Source organism: Artemia franciscana, chromosome 9 (genome assembly GCF_032884065.1).
Source record: "Artemia franciscana chromosome 9, ASM3288406v1, whole genome shotgun sequence".
Taxonomy (NCBI): domain Eukaryota; kingdom Metazoa; phylum Arthropoda; class Branchiopoda; order Anostraca; family Artemiidae; genus Artemia; species Artemia franciscana.
The window spans coordinates 50,887,126-50,912,277 of NC_088871.1; the positions used below are offsets into that span (position 1 = coordinate 50,887,126).

A 25,152-nucleotide genomic window follows, 5' to 3' on the forward strand; every position below is an offset into this window, starting at 1 on the left:
GATCTGCCATAACTTAACAGAAGAAAAGTTGTCAGAGACCCCAGGATATCTCTTTAATATTAAATATATTAAACTGATATTTAATATTAATGTTTATATCAAAAGGCTTAAAAAAGGACTAAAATTGTCGTTCAACTCATTAAAGAGTCTAAATGCTATCATTTAATTACATGACGTTCTGCACAGCGTTCTATAAATTGATTTTTATCAAAAATAATTACCATACTTTTTTCATCAAAATTGTTTATGCAAGTTCAAGAAAATGGATACGACCTTGTAAAGAGGTTTGCAGAATGAAAACCCTCTTTATGTAATAAAAACATATGCAACAAGACGAATGTTGCAGATGTTCGATATGTTAGAGATAAATACCTCTAACAAATAGAAATAAATACCTCTCTAGCAAACATGTTAGAGGTATAAAGTACACGGTAAACCTACTTCTGGTCATTAAAGGTCATTCCTAGCAGTAAAAATTTTAATGCAACTGACAAGTTTGTAATGAACACAGAATATTGTTTAATAATTACCTGAGGCTTTGTAATAATAAACTAAAAAATTCTTATTTGGGCATAGTAAACCATAAAATTATGGTTAAATAACAATAGTAAATAAATGATAAATTACAGATATTTATGTGTAAACAATCGTATTTGTGAATAAATTATTCATAGACTGTAAAAAACAGAATAACTATGAATATTTGCTGAAACTAGTTAGAGAAACTGAAAATCCTTTGCGCTTAGTTTTATTGGTTAGGACAATAAAATGCACGGAAGTCCAAGCTTAAGACTAAAAATCCAGGATTAATTACAAATAAGTCTTGGTCCATGTGAGCATTATCTGATGCCATTATAAGATTAATTGCTGCTTTCAGTTTACCATGAACACCGAGCACAGAAAAACTGCCATCAACACGACAACGATAGTCCTTTAATCGATCCCAGTTTTCTCTTCTAGCTTCTTCGGAGCGTAGGCCAGGAGGCCATCGAGTTTCGTTTGAATTCTCAATCAGAATCTTAGCCATCTCCAAAGGACATCCTAAACCGGATAGCTGCATTTCTGCTATCTTAAAAAAGAAAAATCTGTTGAGATTCTTAGAACAATATTTAACAAAATAAAACTCGGCTGAAGCAAATCCCACTATTTGCAAAAAGCTCAGTCTAACCAACTTATACTTAAACCAAAGTCAGGGAGGGGCAGTTGTCTCTAAGTCCTCGTAAATCACGCCCCTGACTAATTGGGATGAGTCCACTCAAAGACAAAAAAGACAGCATTAAAAATTGATAAAGAATAAATATAGTACAAAGAAACCGAACGTCGCTCTGTCCCTTGTATTGTTGCAGAGTATGTTATAAAATAGTATCAAGCAGTTTTAAGGGATTTTTCTGGGTGAGGGAGGGGGGATTTTCTCAGTCCTGAAGTACTTCTTTTGGAAAAAAGGGGTTTGGATGGGGGGGGGAATGTAGTTGGCCTATAATATTTGTAAAGTTCTATATTATGCTGAAACTGTTAGTTATATTTTCATTGAGATCCCTCGAGTTTTTTTTTTGGGGGGGGGGGATAAGTAACATTTGATAGGTAACCTATAACCTAAGGAATTTTATATGTTTTAAATTAGCATCACTGAAGGTCACTGGAGGAAAAAATCAATTTAATAGCGGAAAATTCTAACCTATACTCAAAAAGGTCTATATTTCATGAATCGTGAGTTCACAAAGGAAAGAAAAAAACAATAATATTAAAAGGTATTTTTTTTCTTTGAGCTTTGTGGCACACTGTATTACAGGTCTTTCTCACCTCTAATAAACACTGTGGCATAAATTTCAATCATAGATTCCCCTGATGTTAGTAGAAACATTTATGTAGGCATTTTTACGTAGGCCCTATATTTACTTGTTTGTTGCTCTTAAGGAGTGATTATTAAGCATCAATGTCTACACCATAGAACTTAAAGCTGTAATAAAATTTGAATACTTAAAGGTGAGCACGTAACTACCGAGGCTATCAAAATATAATACATTTTATTTTGTATAATTTTGTTTAAATATGTTAAATATAAAGTATTATATACTCTATTCCTTAGGTATATTCACACATGAAAACTGCTATTTGCAACAATTTTTCTTTCAAGTTATTGAAAAATACTAAATTTTAGGAGAGTGCTATACTTTTGTCATTGTTACCAGATTATGCCATGAAAATATGCAGCATTAATTACTCTACAACTCTACAAACAGTTTATATACATTAAAGGGGTTTATATACAAAAGGGGTTCGGATAGGGGGCTCGTTGGCCTATAATATTTGTAAAGTTCTATATTATGCTGAAACTGTTAGTTATATTTTCATGAAGGTCCCTCGAGTTTTTTGGGGCGATAGGCAACATTTGATAGGTAACCTATAACCTAATGAATTTTATATGTTTTAAATTAACATCACTGAACGAAAAAATCAATTTAATAGCGGAAAATTCTAACCCATACTCAAAAAGTTGTATATTTCATGAATCGTGAGTTAACAAATGAAAGATGAAAAATAATAATATTAAAAGGTATTTTTTTTCTCTAAGCTTTTTGGCCCACTGCATTACAGTTCTTTCTCACCTCTAATAAACACAGCGGCAGAAATTTCAATCATAGATTCCCCTGATGTTAGCAGAAACATTTATGCAGGCATTTTTACGTAGGCCCTAAATTTACTTGTTTGTTGCTCCTATGGAGTCATTTATCAAGCATCAATGTCTACACCATAGAACTCAAAGCTGTAATAAAATATGAATACTTAAAGGCGAGCACTGAACTACCGAGCCTATCAAAATACAATATAGTTTATTTTGTATAATTTTGTTTAAATATATTAAATATAAAGTATTATTTACTCTGTTCCTTAGGTATATTCACACATGAAAACTGCTATTTGCAACAATTTTTTTCTCAAGTTATTGAAAATTATTAAAATCTTAGGAGATGCCTATACGGTTGTCGGTGTTACCAGATTAGGCCAGGAAAATAAGCAAAATTAATCATTTAAACTCTACAACAGTTTATATAAATTAAAAACTCAAATATTAACAGTCTCCCGATTCCCTTACAATCAAGAGGTGGGACTTTGCATTTATTTTGTGTTTTCTATTGACTCTTATTTAATATATCCAACTTTACAAGCTCTGCTCTCTGTTGGGGGTTAGTATTTAAAGACATCTATACTTCAAGGCAAAATTAGCCTTCTTGAGCTACTTGGTCCAATCATTTTTTGTTTTCACAGTCCTTGGTACTAGGAAAGAAACAATTAAAATTCAAAACATATGTTAACAGTAACAAGAAAATAATTAAAGAATAGCGGAATATATACAATATTAACCATGGGCTTACCTTATAAACTGCAAGGAACACAAACATAGTAACAACATACACAAACATAAATGGAGGAACATAACAAGGAATATAAACATAAGGAACACAAACATAATTTGTGGATAGAGCACAAATTTGCCAGACTTTGGCCAGAGACTAATATAATGTGTGGTTGATTTTTCAATCCCTGTAACTTTTTGTTCAATGTCAAATTCTCATATTTAATTCGGCTGGTAGTTCAAAGTCATCATTATTGCTAGTACATTGCACTAATTCAAAACAACTCAGATTAACATACCGAAAGGATATATCTTAATTCTCTAAACTTTTTGTTATGACAATATGTTATTGAGCAAAATAAATATGCTCTCATTTAAGCACTTTAATTCAAGCTAATATCTAGACTTCAGTGCAATTAAAAAATTCAAATTTGCAAAATATATATGACTGTTGCATTTGGCTGAAGCTATTCATTCTGAGAGTTCTCAGGAATAATCAGACAGCTCTTTAGAGATTAAAGCCATCTTTGGGATAATAATCATCAAAATTGCATTTGTCGCCAGTTATTGCAATTGATATGTGAGTTTTGTATGTGAGATTTCTGAGGAAAATATGTTTGAGAATTTTGAAACAAGGCTGTCATATTCAAGAAATAAAATTACCTTTCGTAATTTTAACAAATCGTATTCCAATTCGAACCTATCGGAACGTTCGAAAACGAGAGGATTAAACAATTCCTGAACATTCTGAACAGTCTTAAATTTTGTTAACCAGATGCTATCTGCAAGTACTGTGCCCTGGAAACATAAAAATATTCATTAGCTGCTTATTCGGTAATATTCGTTCACAAGTGTTTAGAAGTATATATATATATATATATATATATATATATATATATATATATATATATATATATATATATATATATATATGGACAGACTGAGGCCCTCGCCACGCACAGATTTCAAACCTGTACACACTCACAAGTCTCAGTGGTGGCAATTGTATTCATATTCATCATTCAGTACTCAGTATTCATATTCATCTCTTTGTTGAAGAAAACAAATTCGTTTTTAAAATTAACTGGGCATGCAATTACTTAAACAAATTAACTGTTAGAAAAGAGAAATTACAACAATCTTTTTAGCAAGAATTATAAAAGGTGGATCAAAATTCCCGCATGTTCAAGGGTGTTTAAAAGACAACGTCAGAATTACTTCAGCCAATAGAATTTTGTGATTAAAAATCCTCCAAAATTTGGACGGCGTGTTTCAATCCTGTTAAATATCCATGTCAGCAAAATTTATTTATTTATTTATTATTACGAATAGCGGTAAGCATCAATGCTTGTCGCAAAATTATTATGCCTTAATATTCTAAATATTAATAATTACCTTGTAATTTATTGGACACAATTAAAGGCGATCAAACATTATGACAGAATATTAATTTTTTCCAAAAGCTGAAGAGCATAAAAATCTAAAAATGTTTTTATAGTTTAACAATAAAACAATAAAAGTAATTAAAAACAATAAAACAATAATAAAGAAATTAAAAACCATAAACAATAAAAGCAATTCAAAACCAAAGAGGATTTTATTTTCAAAATACATTTTCGTTTCATTAGATTTTATTCCAATCAAGCAAGTCAGCTAGGTGAAGTTCTTGTATGTACACCATCAAAGCCTCTTGGCTCTGTAATTTTTCTTAATATGTCGTACATGTTCCATGTTGAATTCAATATTCATGACGTTTTTATATTGATATTTGTTTGAAGCATGTATATATATTTGCTGCAATATTGAACAGCAGCACATCAAAAAACTGAGAAGATTTAATAATTAATTTAATAATTTATTGATTTAATTATTAATAAGACGTAATATATTAACTGATTTAATAATTGATTTAATAAGACATATTTATACAGAAGAACAAGCTATAAAACTATTTGCAGTTTTTTCTAGTTATCAATATCCTCCCTTTTCTGTCAAATAAGACCAAATCACATTCTAAAATAGATTTTTCGATCGTGATGATTTCTCATCTATTCACAAGTACTGCATCAAGGATGCCAGGAATCTAAAACTTTTAACAAAACATTTCTTATATTTTCACTTTTTTTTCAAAAACCCTTATGTCCCTCATAGACCAGTGTCCACTCCTACGAACTTTAAAATCAGTCCTTACATGCATTAATAAAGTATATTTACGAAATGCAGTTATTCATATATAATTTTATGATTTTCTTCTTGTAATGAATGTATACTAATTTTAGTGCAATTCCAACAGTGGTTTTGTTTGATAATGGTGCGGTTATTCCCCCTAATAAACCAGAAACTGCGAGATTCTTGCTTTATTACATTCGAGCAATTTTTGTCTATAAGACAAAAACTTTTAAGACAAAAAAAGATATAAAATTCCAGACAAGACATACTGATTCCAAATATTCTAAAAAAAAAAAAAGAAATCCAAAAGTGAACAGAAAAAAGTCGCTTTTGTATGGTCTAAATAAGAATTAACTGTAAAATAAAATCAAATGGTAGAGAAGGAAAAACAAATGCAGAGGGCGTGTGTGATCAGCAAGAAGAAAACAATTCGAAGATAAATTTTACTTTAGAAATTGCAAACTTTCTAAAATAATTTTACCAACTTCGTCAAGGGGGGACTTTACTGTTGCCACCACTCAACGTCCCTGCATAGTGGGACTTCAAGATCCCAAAAATAGAGTCATCACAGGGGGTGGCCAAATAGCTTCATCAGATTTTTGTTTTTACCAAACTGTTTATTACACATTGGCAATAGCTATTGTAGTTATTACATTACCACGCTATAACTTGCTATCACGAATAAAAAAAAACCTGACTTCTTACGTTTCTAAAAAAAAATTTATTAACAAAAATTTTGCTGTCAGCAAAATAACTCTAATTGAACTCAAAATTAAACTTGTCTTACATCATTGGATGTAGAAAGAAAGGCACAACAAAGTCATCTTTTCATTTCAAATAACAGTGCTTGTTAATAAATAAAATAGTAAAATTGATTGCTTAAGGGTAGCTTTACTTTCTTATTAGGACAAATGTTAGCTACTCTCCCATTTTAACCACTTCCAACTTTAGAATTTGTTGCTTTTAACCAGTAACAATAAACGAATTTGTTTCACCTATGCATTTTTTATTCTTGCAATTTCTCATAATAAGTATAGAAAAGATTACTCTTCAAAAGGGTTTCAGTTTCATGGCAATTATAAAAAGTAACTTAGTGTCCAATGGTAAACAGTAACATTGAACTCAATTCAGGGGAACAAGGGTATTTAAACCTTTCAAAGATTTCGATAAGTAACTTTTTCCTTATTACTATTCATAAAGATATTTTTTATATTTTCAGAAAAAAGAACAAAAAACCCCAACCCTAGAATTTGAAAAGCACATTTTGCCTCCCACCAAATTTCTATGAATTTACTCCACTCAATTCCACTAAAACTCCTTGAATCGAATGACCATTTCATTGCTGCTGAATTTTCGGACCAAATCTGTATAAAAGTTTACCAGCAAATTAATTACTGCTCTTTGGAATCAGAGAATAAGTTCATAAATGCTTGCAAAAGGCTAGCGAGTTTTGTCAAGAGAGTTTCAAAGCACCCAAACGCTCGAGTTTTGATCGCAGGAGACTTCAATTGTGACTTAAGATAGTTCATCGCAAATAAAAACACAACTCCTTCTGAATTCCCTCCTCCCTTCCTACTCAGTTATTGCCAAAACAGAAACTTTAACGTTTATAGGTGTCCTGTCAGCAACTTCTAACCTTGATCATTTTATTGCATCTTTCCCCTGTGAAACTGTCGAGGTAATTAGAGACGGCTTTTATTCGGTTCACCTTCGGATAAAGTTGAAAATAAATGCTTCGTTTAATGCCTCTAAACAGCCAGATAAAAAGTGGCTTTATATAAAAGACTGGAAAAAAGTTAACCGCGAGAGGTTTCATTTGAATGCGACAGAATATTAAATAAAAAAAAGTGTCTTTTCATTTGTTGTGCACACGGTGGGGCCTTAGTGAAAAAGAAATAGCCCTTGGACTTACCACCTATCTTGCAGAAATTAACCATGCATTAAAGTGTGCTGAAGCTTCAGCTTTCCCGTGCAAGCGTGTTAGGAAAGGCTCTCAATTTCAGGGTTGGTCAAAAACCCTTCCCTTATGTCCACGTGCGAAAATTCTAAAATTTGGCTGAATATTTGGATGGATTGTGGCAGGCCGAAGTCTGGGACTGCTAATGGTTTGCGGCTACGTTCTAAATATTTTTTGCTAAAGTGTTAAGAAAACATAAGGCGGATCTTAATGAGAAATACGCATATAAAATTGCAAAAAACCCTTCAAAGCTCTGGAAAAAATTTGAACGCCCTTGTGAATACATTTGTGCCAATAATATTCCTGAGCCTGAGTGGATAAACTATTATAAGCATGAGTTTTTTTTTCTCCCGATCCTGCCCTTGAATCAAAATTTGAAAAAGAATCAAGTACTTGAAAAAACGCGACAAAACTTTATAATTAAAACGCGACATTTATAATTAAGCCAAGTGATGTATTGTTTTATTGTAAAAAGCTGAAGAAAAGAAACTCCGCAGGAGTTGATAGAATTACTGCCAGACATTTTGATTATGCAAGTCCTTTTCTTTTTACCATTTATCTCTACTTTTTCAAATGTATATTGAAAATGAAGCTGTTCCTTATCAATTTTTAGTTGGTCAAATAACCCCTCTCCCAAAAAACAGCAAAAAGGACCTTACAGCATGTAATTCGTTCTGAAAATAACAGTTTCTCGTACTATTTTTAAATTATTTGAGCCGGTAATTTTGGATGAAATTGTTTCTAAATGTTATGTCCAACCCCATCAGTTTGGTTACCAACAAGGTATTAGCCGGGACCATGCCCTTTTTGCTTTAATGAATGTTCTTGCTGATGAAGAAAGAAGTAGATCCTAAATTATCCTTTGTGCTTTAGATATTGCTTGAGCTTTTGACTCTGGCATTTTTTCCCAAGTTTTACTTGAAGCGTATAAAAGAGGGGTAAATATTTGTATATTAAAATGCCTTCTGTACAAGTACCATCACCTTAAGTTAAAGGGGGGATCTTCTCTTTCTGATATTTTGAAAGAGTCCGTCAAGGTGGCCTTACCTCATCTTCTTTATTTAATAACTCTGTTTTACATGCCTAGAATTCTGTTAATTTTAGTTATATTTACCGTGGATTTAATTTGTCATTAATGACATTTGCAGATGACGTTTTGAACTTAAGTCGTACTTTTAGTGGACGTGAAAACACATTTCATCAGCTTTATAATGAATATAAGGATATTGGATTTTCTTTCAACATAGAAAAAACTGCCATTGTAGCTTTCAATTTTAAAGAGACAAATGGCCCCCACTTTTTTATCTTAAGCTAATGCTCAAGTCCCTTTTCTCAAAAATTAGTTTACCTTGGAAAAAATACGAAAGAAACAGTGAAACTATCCCTTGAAAATTTGAAGAAAAAACAGAGAATTGCTTATGCTTCAATTGTATATTATATTAGAACATAGTTAAATTAAATCTCGCAAAGATTTATAATAGCCAAATTGTACCTTTCTCCTTTCTCTTTGTCCAGTTTGGCAGTGTGTAAGTGAACCTCAGAAACTATCTGTTTGTAGAATATTTTTTCGCTATGTTAAGTTCTTTTTCAGTTACCCTCCTTGGACTAGAAATAGTTACTTAATGAATAAAATCCGTCTAGTTTCGCCTATATTTGTTATTGATAAAAGACTGCCTTGTATTCGTTCTTCTATGTTGATAGTCTCTCATCCTTGGTCTGCGCTATTTATCTGATTGTCTCTTGGTGTTGATTTGTTTTGTATTCATTTATATTTTTTTTTATTACTCCATCTTAAGGGCGTTTCACCCTCTTTTTGTAAAAGGTGAGTTGTAAATAAACTAAATTGAATTGAAAAATAAAGAATCACCTGATTTACTGCTTGACTTTGTCCAACTGTTGATAACAGTTGCAAATCTGAACTGGCTGGCTGCTTCTCTTTGATAACTTTTTTTAATGCATCAATTTCTGCTTTAAGTAAGTCCAATTCAGATTGCATCCTGGACATTTTTTCTTCCTGTTCTTCATTTTTTTCTTTATTTTCTTTTTGAACTATTGCCAATTCAATCTTCAGACTTTGTATACAGTTATGATTGCCATGTTCTTCAAAGAGTATTGTCATTCCACATCCAGATTGGCAAGTAACAGGTCTTTTAGGGTTAAAATTGCATTCAAGAAGATGTGCATCAAATCTTTCCAATGTCAATGAGGCAGGACATCCATGTGGCTGGTTGCTACAGCTCAAGGTTAATCTACGTAAAAAGAAATATATGGTAAAAATATGAATGTTATTACGCAGGATAGCCAAGTTTAACTAGCTTAGAGCAATAATAACATTTTCTAACTTTGAGAGCCATCTATGACTGTTCAGCAGTAGCTCCAATCAGTGAAGCGTAAACTACATTCCAAAGTAACCAAAAATCCGAAATTGTATTTTGAAAATAACTGTCAAATGAGATTTTTTTTTTTCAGTTATAAAGGACTGAAAAGTAAGTTATAAAGGAATGCATGTTCACTCAAACAGTAAAAGTTCATTGCAGAAACAAATTTTCACAAATTCTTGAAAGAGCTCAAATCCCTTCAAACTAATGGCAGATCAAAATCAAAAGAACACTATTGGAATCTCCAATGTCAAAAACCCTAACTCTGAGTTTTTGGGCCTGAATGGAGTAAAAACAGAAAAATCTTCTTTTTTTTGCAGTGAGGTATTCGTTTTTTCGACTTTTCTTTCCACCAGGGCAAGCACGCTACCACAATCTCATAAGGAGATGTTGAATCAAACAGTTCATGGTAACGAACTGTAGTAAGGAGCGACCCAGCTCAATAGTAACCAAAACTCTAAAAAATGGAATTTTGATACCAATACCTACATCAAAAGAATTGAATTTTAATACTGATTTTAAATATATAAGTTTCATCAAGTTTAGTCTTACCCATCAGAAGTTACGAGCCTGAGAAAATTTGCGTTATTTTAGAAAATAGGGGGAAACGCCCCCTAGAAGTCACAGAATCTTGACGAAAATCACACCATCAGATTCAGCGTATCAGAGAACCCTACTGTAGAAGTTTCAAGCTCCTATCTACATAAATGTGGAATTTTGTATTTTTTGACAGAAGGCAGATCACGGATGCGTGTTTATTTGTTTTTTTGTTTTTTTTTGTTTTTTTTCCCAGGGGTGATCTTATCGACCCAGTTGTCCTAGAATGTTGCAAGAGGGCTCATTCTAACGGAAATGAAAAGTTCTAGTGCCCTTTTTAAGTGACCAAAAAAATTGGAGGGCACCTAGGCCCCCTCCCACGCTAATTATTTTACCAAAGTCAACGGATCAAAATTCTGAGATTGCCATTTTATTCAACGTAGTCGGAAAACCTTGTAACTATGTCTTTGGGGACGACTTACTCCCCCACAGTCCCCGTGGGAGGGGCAACAAGTTACAAACTTTGACCTGTGCTTACATATAGTAATGGTTATTGGGAAGTGTACAGGTGTTTTCAGGAGGATTTTTTTTTGGTTTGAGTGAGGGGTTGAGAAGAGGGGGATATGCTGGGGGAACTTTCCATTGATAATTTGTCATGGGGGAAGAAAATCTCCATGTAGGGAGCGCAGGATTTACTAGCACTATTTAAAAAAAAACAATGAAAAAATAAATATGAAAAGGCTCTTTCAGCTGGAAGTAAGGAACAGCATTAAAACTTAAAACGAACAGAAATTATTACCCATATGAGGGGCTCACCTCCTCCTAATACCTCACTCTTTACGCTAAAGCATTTTTAGTAATTTCAACTATTTATTCTACGGCTTTTGTGATTCTGGGGTCATTCTTAATGAATTGGGACAAAATTTAAGCTTTAGTGTAAAGAGCGAGGATCTGACAAGGGGGCGAACCCCCTCATATATGTAATGAAAATATGAGAATACAAAAGTTCTTTACGTAAGCTAATTTATAAGTTACGTAAATCTTTTACTAATAAAAATATTCGTAAAAAATTAAAAGTTCTAGTTGCCTTTTTAATTAAGCAAAAAATTGGAGGGCAACTAGGCTTTCTCCCCCACTCTTTTTTCTCAAAATCATTCGATCAAAATTATGAGAAAGCCATTTAGCCAAAAAAAATACAAATTTCGTTTTAATTATTCCTCTGCGGAGAGCTAAAATCAAAACATGCATTGATTCAAAAACGTTCAGAAATTAAATAAAAAAAACAAGTTTTTTTAACTGAAAGTAAGGAGCGCCATAAAAACTTAAAACGAACAGAAATTACTTCGTATATGAAAGAGGCTGCTTCCTCATCAACGCCCCACTCTTTACGCTAAAGTTTTTTACTGTTTTAAAAAGAAGAATTGAGAGAAAGAGTCAAACTTTAGCGTAAAGAGCGGGGCGTTGATGAGGAAGCAGCCTCTTTCATATACGAAGTAATTTCTGTTCGTTTTAAGTTTTAATATCGCTCCTTACTTTCAGTTAAAAAAACTTGTTTTTTTATTTAATGGCTCACTTAAAGCCATTCATCATATCTGCGTGTTTTTTGTAAGTTCTTCTTGATAATACCATTGCAAAGCACCATACAGGTTACTAAAAACCAACGTTTTGGTTCCATTTCTGGAGTTGAAAGGCTAGGAAGAGCAACAAGGGTACCATAATAAAAACTAAGACTCAAAACACATTGTCCGTAATTCTACAATACCCCTCTTATAAACAACTCCTATAAACCCCCTTATTAGGCCAAAAACTACAAAAAAATTTCAAGAAAACTGCCAAATGAAATACCAAAATTCAATCCAGAAGACTTGCAATATTGAATTTTTTTGCTTTTTTTTCTACAGCAGCCTGTAAATTACAGCATGTAAAGGACAAACTACAGTCTCTTGTTGATGATTTAACGTGTATACTAATATTAATCAACATCAATAAATGTTCAGGGATGGCAAGAGACTGCAAATTTGTCTTATCTTTTTGAAAGCTACGTTGAGGCTTTTCTGCTGCTAAGAAAAAATTATGCTTTTTTCCCATTTAAAGAAAGCCCCAATTTCACAATTAAAGCTTGGACACACAATTATCATCTGGATTTAAAATCATATATTCATTGTTTATCTATATACACAAACACATATGCATATATATATATATATATATATATATATATATATATATATATATATATATATATATATATATATATATATATATATATATATATATATATATATATATCCGGTCATGCTTTTACTGTTTTTGTAAGTTCTTGTTAGGCCTACCACCCTGGACTAGAAACTCTTGGATTAGTGAACGATATGGCATTCTTGATCCATACCTGGCCGTCCAAAATCGGCTGTCTTGCTATGTCCGATCTCTCTGCAAGAATAATTCCCTGTGTGGGGCGATGCTGCCATAATCTTCTTCTTCTTATAAGTTATCTTTCTAGTTTAGTTATATTTTCTCTTGTTATTTATGTATTATGTATGATAAGTATTTAGTTTCTTTTTTTTGGTCGTTTTGTTAATTTCGTTTGCTTTTTCTTTTCTCCATAGGGTTGTCTTTGTGGGTTATTAATAAATGATAAATTTGATGAATGCGAAAGATGAGCAGCGGTCTATACTGTGTTTGTAAATATTTCTAGTTATCAATGTAGCTTTACTTCGTCTGTTCTACTGATCTGTTAGTCTATTTTATTATACTGTTTTCTTTGTTATATTAGCTTTGTTGTGCTAATATAATTCAATGTTTGACCCCCCCCCAGAAAAAAACTTGTTTCCAAGTCGTAAAAACGTAACAAAAATATATATCAAAACTTTTTGATGCGGTTTTCAATGTTTATTTTTGTATCCCGCCCCCTTCCAAACACCATCATGGATACGTCCTTGAAAGCATCTTATCAATAAATAATTTTTATGAGGAATTGTCTAAGTTTATATGCAGTTTCAATTTTAGAGAAAACATTTCGTTTGCTTTTCCTTTTCTCCATAGGGTTATCTTTGTGGGTTATTAATAAATGATGAATTTGATGAATGCGAAAGATGAGTGGCGGTCTATACTGTGTTTGTAAATATTTCTAGTTATCAATGCAGCTTTACTTCGTCTGTTCTACTGATCTGTTAGTCTACTTTATTATACTGTTTTTCTTTGTTATATTAGATTTATTGTGTTTGCCATTGTTGAGTTACATGTACTTTTGTTTTTGCTTTGTTTATTAATTTTTTCTCTGTACTCCACTGTTTATACTTTTGTGTATATATATGGATAATAAATATTATTATTTATATATATATATATATATTTATATATATATATACATATATATATATATATATATATATATATATATATATATATATATATATATACATATATATATATATATATATATATATATATATATATATATATATATATATATATATATATATATATATATATATATATATATATATATATATATATATATACAGAAGCACAACAATCTATAAGCAGGTAGATATTCACTACGTATCTAAAAGGAATGGTTGAATTGGTCTGTATATATAGACAGACCTAAACAATTTGCTTCTGTATCAACTCGGCTCTCCAATCCAAAAACAGTGTGTATCTACACCCTCTCTCGATTTTGAGTTAAGGGTGGGTTATTATGTAACTTTTTGGGCTGAATCAATTGGTATATTGCTGTATATCCAGTGATTTTGCAGATTGGCAGTTCAATCTTATACTTTGTCTGCTGTTTCACCTGACTTACAAAGCCAAAACAATGTATCTGATGGATCAATAAAAGGGTTCCAAAACAATCACTGGCCTAAAACAGTGTATCTGACGACCAATCAAAGGCTCCAAACAAGTGTATTTGAAGGACCAATGACATGACTTCATTTTTGATTAAAGCTAATGAAGTAAATTGAAAGTTAAATCCATTTAATTAAAGTTCTCCTGAAATAAGCGTTATATGTAGAAGTATCATCATTAATAGGTCAAATGACAACTTTATAATGATCAATGCTCTTAGACTTGTTCTGAACAATGGCATTAAAAATCTTCAGTTAGTGACACTTTGCTATTTGATTAAAGGACATATACACATGATTGCTGACTGAGTCCAAGGAATTATTGAGAATATAATGCATGCCAAGAAGGCATTTATGACTCAGAGGAATTTAAGCCCTCTAAATCAATCATAACTTGCCAAGAAATGACACACAAAGATTTAAGCAATTTGAAAATTGAAAAGGAACTCAGAACATCAGTACTATAGATAATCAGTAATATATAGAAAAATCAGTACTATAGGCATAAGTTCTGATAAGAAATCCAAAATTGTCAAAAGATTGATTTCTGTAATAATAATAAAAAAAGGTAAATAATACGGCATTAGACTTTACAGTCCCTACTGGCGGTACTTATCTCTGTTTCTTGGCCCTTCAGCCATAAAGCGCTATGGGGGGTTGGGGGCCAACCATCCTGTGCTTTCGCATATCCTTCCCCAGATTTCTCCAGGAGCCCATTTAGAGCTGGGTTGACTCTGGCTGAGCTTACAGAGTCACGCCACTGAACCCATCCCAAACGAAATAATTGGGTACACCAGGGTATTTCTGTAATACCCCCAAATAGAAATCCGTTTCAACTCAAAATGCCTGAGTATGGGTTGTTTCAGACCTTGTTAAAGTGGCTGATGTCCATTCTATTGATTTACTGAATATAATCAGTATCACAAGAAAATAGGGTGGTCTAAGTTTCCTATTATATTTCTTACTGTGTATGAACAATGTATTTGCACAAAACTTTCTAAAGCACATTTTCGAAACAATTTATAAACAGAAAAAGCCTATTTTCACAGGAATACATTCAATCTTTTGCAAAACAAGCTGATATACAGAAATCAGCATGAAAAACTGATTGAGAAGTACTATTCATTTACATTTTTTGAAGTATGGTTGCAAGGACAAAAGAATAAACTTTATTTAAACATTGATAAAAATAAATAAACCTTAATACACTAAATAAAGGTAAAAATAAACTTCACAAAACTCATCTAGCCTTTGTATATATCTGCAATATATAGAATTAAATAAATACCTAGACAGAAAATTTCTCAAGATCCTTGGAGCAGGCTTCAGAGCATCAATAGTTAAATTGGTTCTGTCTATAGGACAAGTCTGGTTTGAGGTTAACCACTCAGTAATGCAAGTATTACAAAACACATGTTCACATATTGGAGCCTTGAATATAAATATATTAATTATAAAGAGGCTTATGAAAAACATTAAGAATTCATGCAAAGTTAATGAAATCTCCCAGTAACAAAACAAAAAATATAGATAAGTACACCCCGAAATGCATTGAGGTATATTAGTCTGGTGAAACTCCAATTTGTTTTTGTGACCAACACAGTAAATAAAAAAACATGATAAATTGACTATCAAATTTTTGATAGGATGTTGCAGCAATGGGATCAGTGTGACCCATTTCATATGTAGGTGGATATGAGTTTAACTTCGACCAATTGCCCATTTCTTATTTTAAGTTTCAATACTTGCCAAGAAAGCAGTAATTATCCAAAGAATCCTTCCCACATTCAAGCAAAAAGTTGGGATAAAAAAACTTGTCTTTTTTTTATCTGCTGTTGTTGACAAGCTTCAACCTCTAAGAGTTGATTCTTGTGTACTTAATTTTTGTCATGTAAACTGCAAATTTTTATGAAGAATATTTAACTTAGCGATCGGACAATGATAAAAATTTTCTTGATTCTGGATATTTTCTCTGAACAGAGGAGCAAAAGGTCAATTTGCCCTCTCCCAGTTCAAATCCCTTTTGATTTTTTTTTTTTTTTTTGTTATTAACAGGCATTTGAACCAGTAAAAAAAATTATTTAGGGAAGACTGAAATATAAGCACATTAGAAGATAAGAGGAGAATAGAAGAGAACCTCTAAAATTTCATTGAATTTTGTTCACACCATCATCTAAAATTCTTAAATCATAAGCATAATCTAAGTCCACAAAGTTTTCCTCCCAGTTCAATTCTGTTCTCCCAATGCTTATCCTGTGCTCCTTAAGACAAAATCCATCAAAGTGACCTATATAAAGGGGGATAGAACACAACCTGGCTTAACTCCTGATTTAATACAAAATCAGCAACTAACCTCATTTCCTACCTTTACTATAACAGGACTATTTTCATACACATCACTAATCACTTTAATGTATATATATATATCTATATATATAAAAATAAGTTGTCTGTGTGTGGATCTGTGGATGGATCAGGTGACGTCATGTTTCGGCTGACGTCATGAAATTAGTTGCCATCATTTTTGCTTTGAAGATGACGTCATTCAAGTTATATAAGACATATGTTCGCCGTCATGTTTCGGCTGACGTCATGAAATTAGTTGCCATCATTTTTGCTTTGAAGGCGTGACGTCATTCAAGTCATATAAGACGTATGTTCGCGTAGAATTCTATTAATGCTTAAGTTTATAATGACTGATGAAGATGCTCAAAGAGTCTATGCCAAAAAACTTGCTGCTGATAGAGAAAGTCAGAAAAGAAAGCGTGCCGAGGAACTACCAGAGCAACGCGAAAGCAGACTTGCTGCTAAAAGAGAAAGTGAAAAAAGAAGGCGTGCCGAGGAACTACTAGAGCAACGCAGAAGCAGACTTGCTGCTAAAAGAGAAAGTGAAAAAAGAAGGCGTGCCGAGGAATCAAAAGACCAGCAGGGAAACAGGCTTGAGGCTGATAGAGAAAGAAAGAACAGAAAGCATGCCGAGGAACTACCAGAGCAACGCAGAAGCAGACTTGCTGCTAAAAGAGAAAGTGAAAAAAGAAGGCGTGCCGAGGAACTACTAGAGCAACGCAGAAGCAGACTTGCTGCTAAAAGAGAAAGTGAAAAAAGAAGGCGTGCCGAGGAATCAAAAGACCAGTAGGGAAACAGGCTTGCTGCTGATAGAGAAAGTAAGAAAAGAAAGCGTGCCGAGGAATCAGAGCAATCTGAAAGTTATCGCCTGGCATTCAGGTACAACCCAGTCGATGATTATAGCTTGGTAGATGTGTTCAAATCGGACCAATGTCTAAAATTTGTCCCTATTGCAAGGCCTTGAAATTCAATGGTGAAACAATGGGAATGTGTTGCGCCTCAGGAAAAGTTAAACTTCCTCTATTGGCTGCACCACCAGAGCCATTGAAGACTTTCCTTACTGGAACTACGTCAGAATCTAAGCGTTTTTTGTCAAAAATCAGACAATACAACTCATGTTTCCAAATGACGTCGTTTGGAGCCCAAATCGAAAATCCAGATCAATTTATGTCTACTTTCAAAGTAAAAGGGCAAATTTATCATAAAGCAGGGTCCCTTCTACCATTCTCAGGCGAGAATCATAAATTTTTACAATTGTACTTCATCAGTGATAGAAATTCTGAATTGAATGCACGTTGCGAAATTTCTCCCAACGTTGAAAGGACAATCGTTTCCCAATTGCAACATCTTTTCCACGAAAATAATAAGTTAGTGCGTCTGTTCAAAACAGCCATCGATTTGATGCCTACTGATACTCATAAAATTGTTATTTCCGCTGACAAAACGCCTCCTGGCCAACATGTGCGTAGATACAATGCTCCGACTATCGACGAAGTGGCAATCTTTATGGTCGGTGATCAGTTTTTACCTCGAGATATTATTCTGCATAAGCGAAACGCTCAGTTGTTAAGAATTGCTGAAACTCATCGATGCTACGATGCCCTACAATATCCTATCATTTTTTGGGATGGAGCCGACGGCTATCACTTTAATATTAAATTGATGAATCCAGCCACTAACAAAGAAATTAATAAGAAATGCAGTGCAATGCATTATTATTCCTATAGACTAATGATTCGGCAGGATGAAGAAAATTATATTTTAAAATGCCGTGAATTGTTTCACCAATTTATGGTTGATATGTATGCTAAAATTGAATCAGAACGTTTGCTATATATCCGCCTGAATCAGACCAAGCTCCGCTCTGAACAATACATTCATTTGCGAGATGCAGTTATAAATGACGGTAATACCACAAACGTTGGAAGATTAACAATTTTACCTTCGTCATATGTTGGCAGTCCCCGTCATATGCATGAATATGCTCAAGATGCTATTGCGTATGTTCGTCTCTATGGTCGTCCAGATTTATTTAGTACATTTACATGTAATCAATCTTGGGACGAGATACTGCAGCTTTTACTTCAAGGACAATCGGCGGTTCATAGGCATGACATTACGGCACGTGTCTTCCGGCAAAAGTTGAAATCACTGATAAACTACCTTGTAAAACATGAAGTGTTTGGGTCAGTGCGATGCTGGATGTACTCAGTGGAATGGCAATCTTATTCCTCGCATTCCCATGATTCCAACGGATCTGCTTTTTCAATTTAAAAGATTGCAATTCCCAATTCGATTAGCATTTGCAACCACCATCAACAAAGCTCAAGGGCAATCACTAGAAAAATGCGGTATAGATCTTAATACAGATTGCTTTACCAATGTACAATTGTATGTTGCATCTTTGAGGGTCGGTAAACCTGACAATCTATTTATACGCACAGACAATGGGACAGCGAAGACTGTTGTATATTCACAAGTTTTACGTAGTTAATTTGTATTGTATCTATCTATCTATCTATCTATATAAAAACGAGTTGTGTGTATGCATGTTTGTTTGTTTGTAAAAAGAGCGTTTGCATATGACGTCATTATTAGTACATACGGCTTTGTATATGGACAGACAATGGGAAAGCCAAGAATGTTGTATATTCGCAATTTTTACGTAGTTTGAAACACATATATAAATCTATCTATATTCACAGGTGGGACACAGGGACACAACTACAATGGCGCGTAACTAATATGGCGCGTAACTAATATGGCATGTAACGACTTACGCGCGCAGGGGGGCTTGGGGGGGGGGGCGCGCGAAGCGCCACCCCAACAGCTAGTATATATATATATATATATATATATATATATATATATATATATATATATATATATATATATATATATATCTGGTATATCAAACAATAATAAGACAATCACTAAGGCTCTTCTAATGTTTGCTCATAATTTATAAAAATGGGGACTAAAGGTGTTTGATAAATCAGGCACTTCTTAATTATTAGCCTTAAAATGAAATTTTGATCAAACTATCCTCTACCATTTCTTAAACTGCACTGTTCTTTTCTTTAGAATTTGCCTACACTATGTCTCAGTCTGAAAAGTATCATACTACTAAGAAATTTGCTACCCACTGAGACCAGGCTAATGCCTCAATAATTACACCATATTCAATTGTATCACCTTTCTTAGAGTTGATTAATTAGTGTTTTTTTTAAATTATTAGGTGCTTCATCATTTTCAAAAATCATAATCTTTAGCAACTATTCCTAACCTTACAGCAACTATACTTAAGAAACTCATTTACCATACAATCAGTATCTAGGGCCTTATAATACTTTAATCCTTTTAGTACTGTTTCTGATTCTTCCTTGCCAAACTTATCTTCCTTCATATCAAAGGAATTATGAACTTTTTCATTTTCCTCTACATCTTTTCCTCCAGCTTTAACTTGGTTCAGTACATTCTCAAAAGGTTCTGCCTATGTCTATACCTCTTGTAATTAATACCTCACTTTCTACTATCTTTTTTGCTAGTTTTAATTTTTCAAATGCACATCATATTTTCTGAATATTAATGGGTCATATCATGTCCATGGATTTTCTAAAGTTAGGAAATATATTGTGAAGATATTTGAATCATAATATACTGAGATTGAGCAAAGTTGTGAAGCTGAAAAAACTTTGTCATAAAATTTAATCTAAGGATTTAAGTACCTCATTTAAGTAGAAGATCTAGTAGCTTAAATTAGCTAAGTGGATTTAGTAAGATTTAAGTTACTAATGCAAGTTGAATGTTGTCAGATCTACAAATATGATAATTAAAATGATCAGGCAAAAGATGGACTAGTTCTGAGGGCCAAAGGAGTGCCACAATGGGGTTGAAGAAAACAAAATACACATATGAGAGAATACAAAAGGACTTATAATCAAGAAGCTGCTTATTTACAGAAATATTTGTTTCAAGGATAAGGTTCCTTGCTTTGTCATGTATCTTAGAGAGCAGTACCAGAGACAAAGAAATGTTTAACACCCACAAAAAGTACAATAAAAGATGAATTACTGAAATAAACAAATGAATCCGAAGTTTTACAATCAAACCAGGAAAAAGTGCAAAAATTCTGAAATTCTTCAATATGTTTATCTTAATTAGGTTAATAAAATGTACAAAGGAGCGAAACTCATAATATACCAGAACTGAATATACCAACCTCTAGGTATACTGACAGAACCCTTTGAAAGAGAGGTTTCAGATAGCAGAGAGCAAACCTAAGAAATTCCTATACTAGTGCTATGTTGAATACTGTTACGGGGGGGGGGTCTCTTATAAAGTTTGTTCGATTTCTTATCTAGTTTTCTGATTGCTTATAAAGTTTACTTGATTTCTTATATAGTTTAAGTTGTTTGTGGTATGGGAGCTTTATAGTTAATGGATATAGATTGGGAGGGTTCTATTGACCAATCTCTATAACCTTGGAGACGAATTCATTATCATGACGTTTAGGTTTGCCGAGATGGGCAGATTCCCTTGGGAACGTACCAGTAGACAATAGGAACTGTACCTGTACCTTGACTCAAAGACAAACACAATTATTGACAATAATTTTATTTTCTTACTTCATATACAACTTCAGGTAAAACGGCTCCAATAAATGATAGTAGTATAAAGTGCATCAAAGAGTGACTACCAAAAAACTGAATTACACTCCTAACTTTTAGTTCACCTTATATATCCCGAATCAACCCGGATTTCTAAATTAAGCACTGGGTAGACTGACCTCAGAAATGTTGCAACACAACTCTTTTTTTGATTATACAACATATGGCTTAACCTCCTTGCAAAGATTTATTATAACGAGGGTTTTCACCTTCAGTTTGTTGACCAGACCAGATGTAGAAATCTGGTTTCTAATTGGCTTATTCAAAAGTTTGAATCTAATTTTGGTAGTCAAAAAAGTATCGTTTTTTGCTTGAAGGAAGATTTGTACCAAAGGTAAAAAGCATCATTTTCGCCCTGTTATAAAACTTGTACTAAAAAAGCACAAATCCTATGAGATAATTAACTTGCACTTTAAAATCTTTATATGTATAAGAGATTCTTATTTTAAAACTTTCTAAAGTAAATGAATGAGATTTGGTTTTGAGTTCTGAAAGGGGGAGGGGGTTTGCTGGTCCATATGTTACATATCCCCTATCCCGCTGTAGATTGACGCCCTCGTCAATCAGAACATTCCCTGTCCTTAAGTTTTATCTTTCTTACAGTTTTTTATTGTCAAAATATTTTTATTTTAATTCTTTCACCACAGAAATGATTATTTAAAGAAAACGTATATATTCCTACACCTTCAATTAACCTACACCTTACGCTTGAATTACATTAATACATCACTTGACATGAATAAGGTTTATACGTGAATACCTGGTTTCACAAAAAAAAAATTGTATTTATTTATTTTTCAATTGATCCCAGGTATTCTTACAATAAAATGTAAAATATACAACGTTACATAAAAAGAATTTCCACTTGCACTTATATTAAGTTTCAACTACTCACTACTTGGCACTTTTTAATTGTTCACCATTTAGTATTTTTGGAATATTATACACCGATCACAATTCTCGTGTCCTTGCCCTATCCACTGATTGAACTAATATAATGTCATTCTTTAATTTATCACCCTTAAGTTTTTTTTTTGTTTCTTGAAAATTTAGCAACCGTACAGTCTGTCTTTTTATTACGCTTTTACAAAATGGGAAGTGCAGGACTAGGAATACCTATCCCCTAGGAGTTTAAGTACAAAAGTACACCTGGTACTACGGTTCTTCCGTTCCTTTCCCGCTCCCTTCTGCATTTTAAGCGTTATTCGTATTGTCTTTAATTTATTTGACTGTGGTAGTATTTAAAACCTTACTTTGTGGTTGATTCCAAAGTTTATAAGATTAGAATGTTCTGTTTTAAATCTTCATGTGGGTCTGATGTTGTTGATATCGGGTCTTAATGTTGTATTTCGTTACCATCTATGGTGCCTTCGCGGGTATGCTGTGGTTGTATTTTGGCTGGATGTTACGCCTTCTCTATCTTACGGTGTCCCGTCAGAAGATGAAAATGATAGTATGGTAGATGGCGTTATCTGAGGTGTTATGTGGGTGATAGCTTTCTGGTTGAATCAGGTGTTTTCGGGCATTCCTTGGCGGTTGACGAATCATGATAAGTGTTTTCCAGTTTTCGACCATTACGTAATGTCGGCCAATTGCCAATTTCTGTAATGAAAAAATTTCCAGGCAGAATCATATGGTTATTAAATAGAATAGTAACAATAGTATATAATTATAAAAGCGATGGTTGTGATTAACATTAATTATTGTGACATTTATATGATAAGCATATGATTATATGATTAAACAAGTAACACTGTTTAAAGGCGTTGATTAAGCACATGATTAATTTGGAGGTTTTTTTTTGTATATTTCTAATTCTTTATACTCCCAACGCAAGACTTTGTAGAAAAGTAACGTCTATTTATAGCGTCATAGCCTTTCTATTGCCATGCGTTAGGAATATTTAGTTTAGGAACACAATATCGAAAATTACAAGAGACAACCTCCATTCTCTTGTTTATATTAAGAAGGGACAAGTGATTAAACTTGTCAGAGGTCTAGATTTTACAAAAAAATTTTTTGCCAAATATTCATATTACTGATGTAATTCCGCCAAAAAGAAATACAATTAAATCGTATCTTAGCCTCTTAGCTGTAATACACCAACAATATTTATTAAAGTAGGGACTGGATATATGAATATATATGGGAAAAAGACCTCGATTTTCCTATACTGTTATATCCTCCCTTTATTATGGCTTAAATATCATCCGGGGCTGTAGGGTTTAGTTGATGCATTTCTTGAGCATCAATCGCATCGTTTTTTATCGTTTTTCGTCTCAAGAGCTTTCCATAATTTACTGTGAGTAGCGCTCTTATTGTTAGAGATATAAAAAATACCAAAAATATGGTTATTATTATATTGTACCAGGAATTTGGTGAGAATAATCCATATTGACTTTCTACGTATTTTAGTCTTTGGTCTTCAGTCGTGAACAACGGTATTTGTAGGTGAATATTTCTCTTTCTGTGCTTCCTACTAAAACATCACATGAGTTGGGAATATCTTGCTGTTGCGATTCCTTTAGGAAAAGATCTAATATGCAAGATCCGATTTTTACATTATATATAGGTAGCGCTAGTTGGCAGATTAAATTTTTAAAAGAGACGCATTCTTTTCAATCCTGTGAATTGGCTAGTGCATATTTTCTTCTGTCTTAATCAATTAGCATATATTCTGCTTCAGGCGTATTGCTCATGAATCAATATTGTTATCAACCTATTCCTAGGAAAGTAATTTCAGTGATTAGTATAAATAAGATCCGTAGTTTGTGCCAAACCTTTATTATTCTCATATATATAGCCTTGTTGGTTACAGGGCGGTAGGCAAAATTTTCAGATGCATAGTTGCACCTGGCCTAATGCTTAAGTTACTAATTTCTTATGGAGTAGAAATTTATTGCCCTATTTTGTTACCAAAATTTTTGATTTATGGTTTAAATTTGAATTTAGTTTAAATCCAACTACAGATGGCTTAATATAGTCTGAAGCTTAAAACGAGGGTTTGTTATTACATAACAAGATTATAAGGCCTAGTAACTTTATCTCAAAGATCACAGCTTTCTTGGTATGCACTTTGAGAAATAAATAGCACTATTGGCTGAGGGTGTCATATTGAGGTATAATGTTACCTCCGATAAGTTAGCGTTCTTTTGTATTTTTAACTCCTTCCAGCTCAAAATTGAGTAGCCTAATTGGTAAAAATAAAAAAAATTTAACCATTAATTTAAATTCGGTCGAGTTTTAGCCTAGTTTCAATGATAAAGTCGTAGGTTATTAGTTTCTTTATATATATGGTCTTATTGTCTTATAATTGAGAAGTGATTGTATCTAAATCATTTAAGAAGAGCTAAATTATTAGAAAAAATTTCAAAAAAAAAAAAATTTTTGTTTATTATGGCCTATGGTTTAAAATAATAGCATTTTTGTTTCATTTAGGTTGTATCTATTCCGTCGAAGATTATTGGGAAACATATGGCATTAATTTGTTTAGGTTAAAAGGAAATTAAATTAAATTACTTTATTACTATATGCACAGGTTTTTGGTGCATAGTGTAGTTTTGTGTAGTGTAAACACAAATTTATTAAAAAATCTAATTTTTGCAGCGCATTTGATTTTAGTCTTATGCGGCACATAGCGCAGCGCGTAGTGGCGCATTAAGTATTTTCCCCTTGAGCTTGTCTTTTACGGAACACAGTGCATCGGATTGCGGCGCTTTTGTCAACGGCGCATAAAATACTTGTTCTTATTAAGTTTTCCCCTATACAAAATTTTAGGTTAGTCAACAAATAGGTAAGCGTTTCATTTTCAATTCGATTGAACAAAGAAAGAAAATACGTTTTTCCATTAGGTAGAAACACATTCATAACGCAATCATCTTGTCTGTTGAAC

At 32.8% G+C, this 25,152-nt stretch overlaps 1 protein-coding gene across 1 annotated transcript in view; it reads right to left on the reverse strand.

Moving 5' to 3' along the window:
* Nucleotides 1–533: 533 nt before the first annotated feature.
* LOC136031526 (E3 ubiquitin-protein ligase NRDP1-like) overlaps nt 534–25,152 on the reverse strand; it is a 37,780-nt gene continuing 13,161 nt past the window's right edge. Inside the window, exons 2-5 of the mRNA XM_065711197.1 lie at nt 15,533–15,675; nt 9,349–9,730; nt 4,019–4,153; nt 534–1,069 (exon numbers count right to left, since the gene is read on the reverse strand). Coding sequence (XP_065567269.1) covers nt 749–1,069; nt 4,019–4,153; nt 9,349–9,600 — 708 coding nt within the window. The 5' untranslated portion in view covers nt 9,601–9,730; nt 15,533–15,675 and the 3' untranslated portion in view covers nt 534–748. The remainder of the gene's footprint in view (nt 1,070–4,018; nt 4,154–9,348; nt 9,731–15,532; nt 15,676–25,152) is intronic.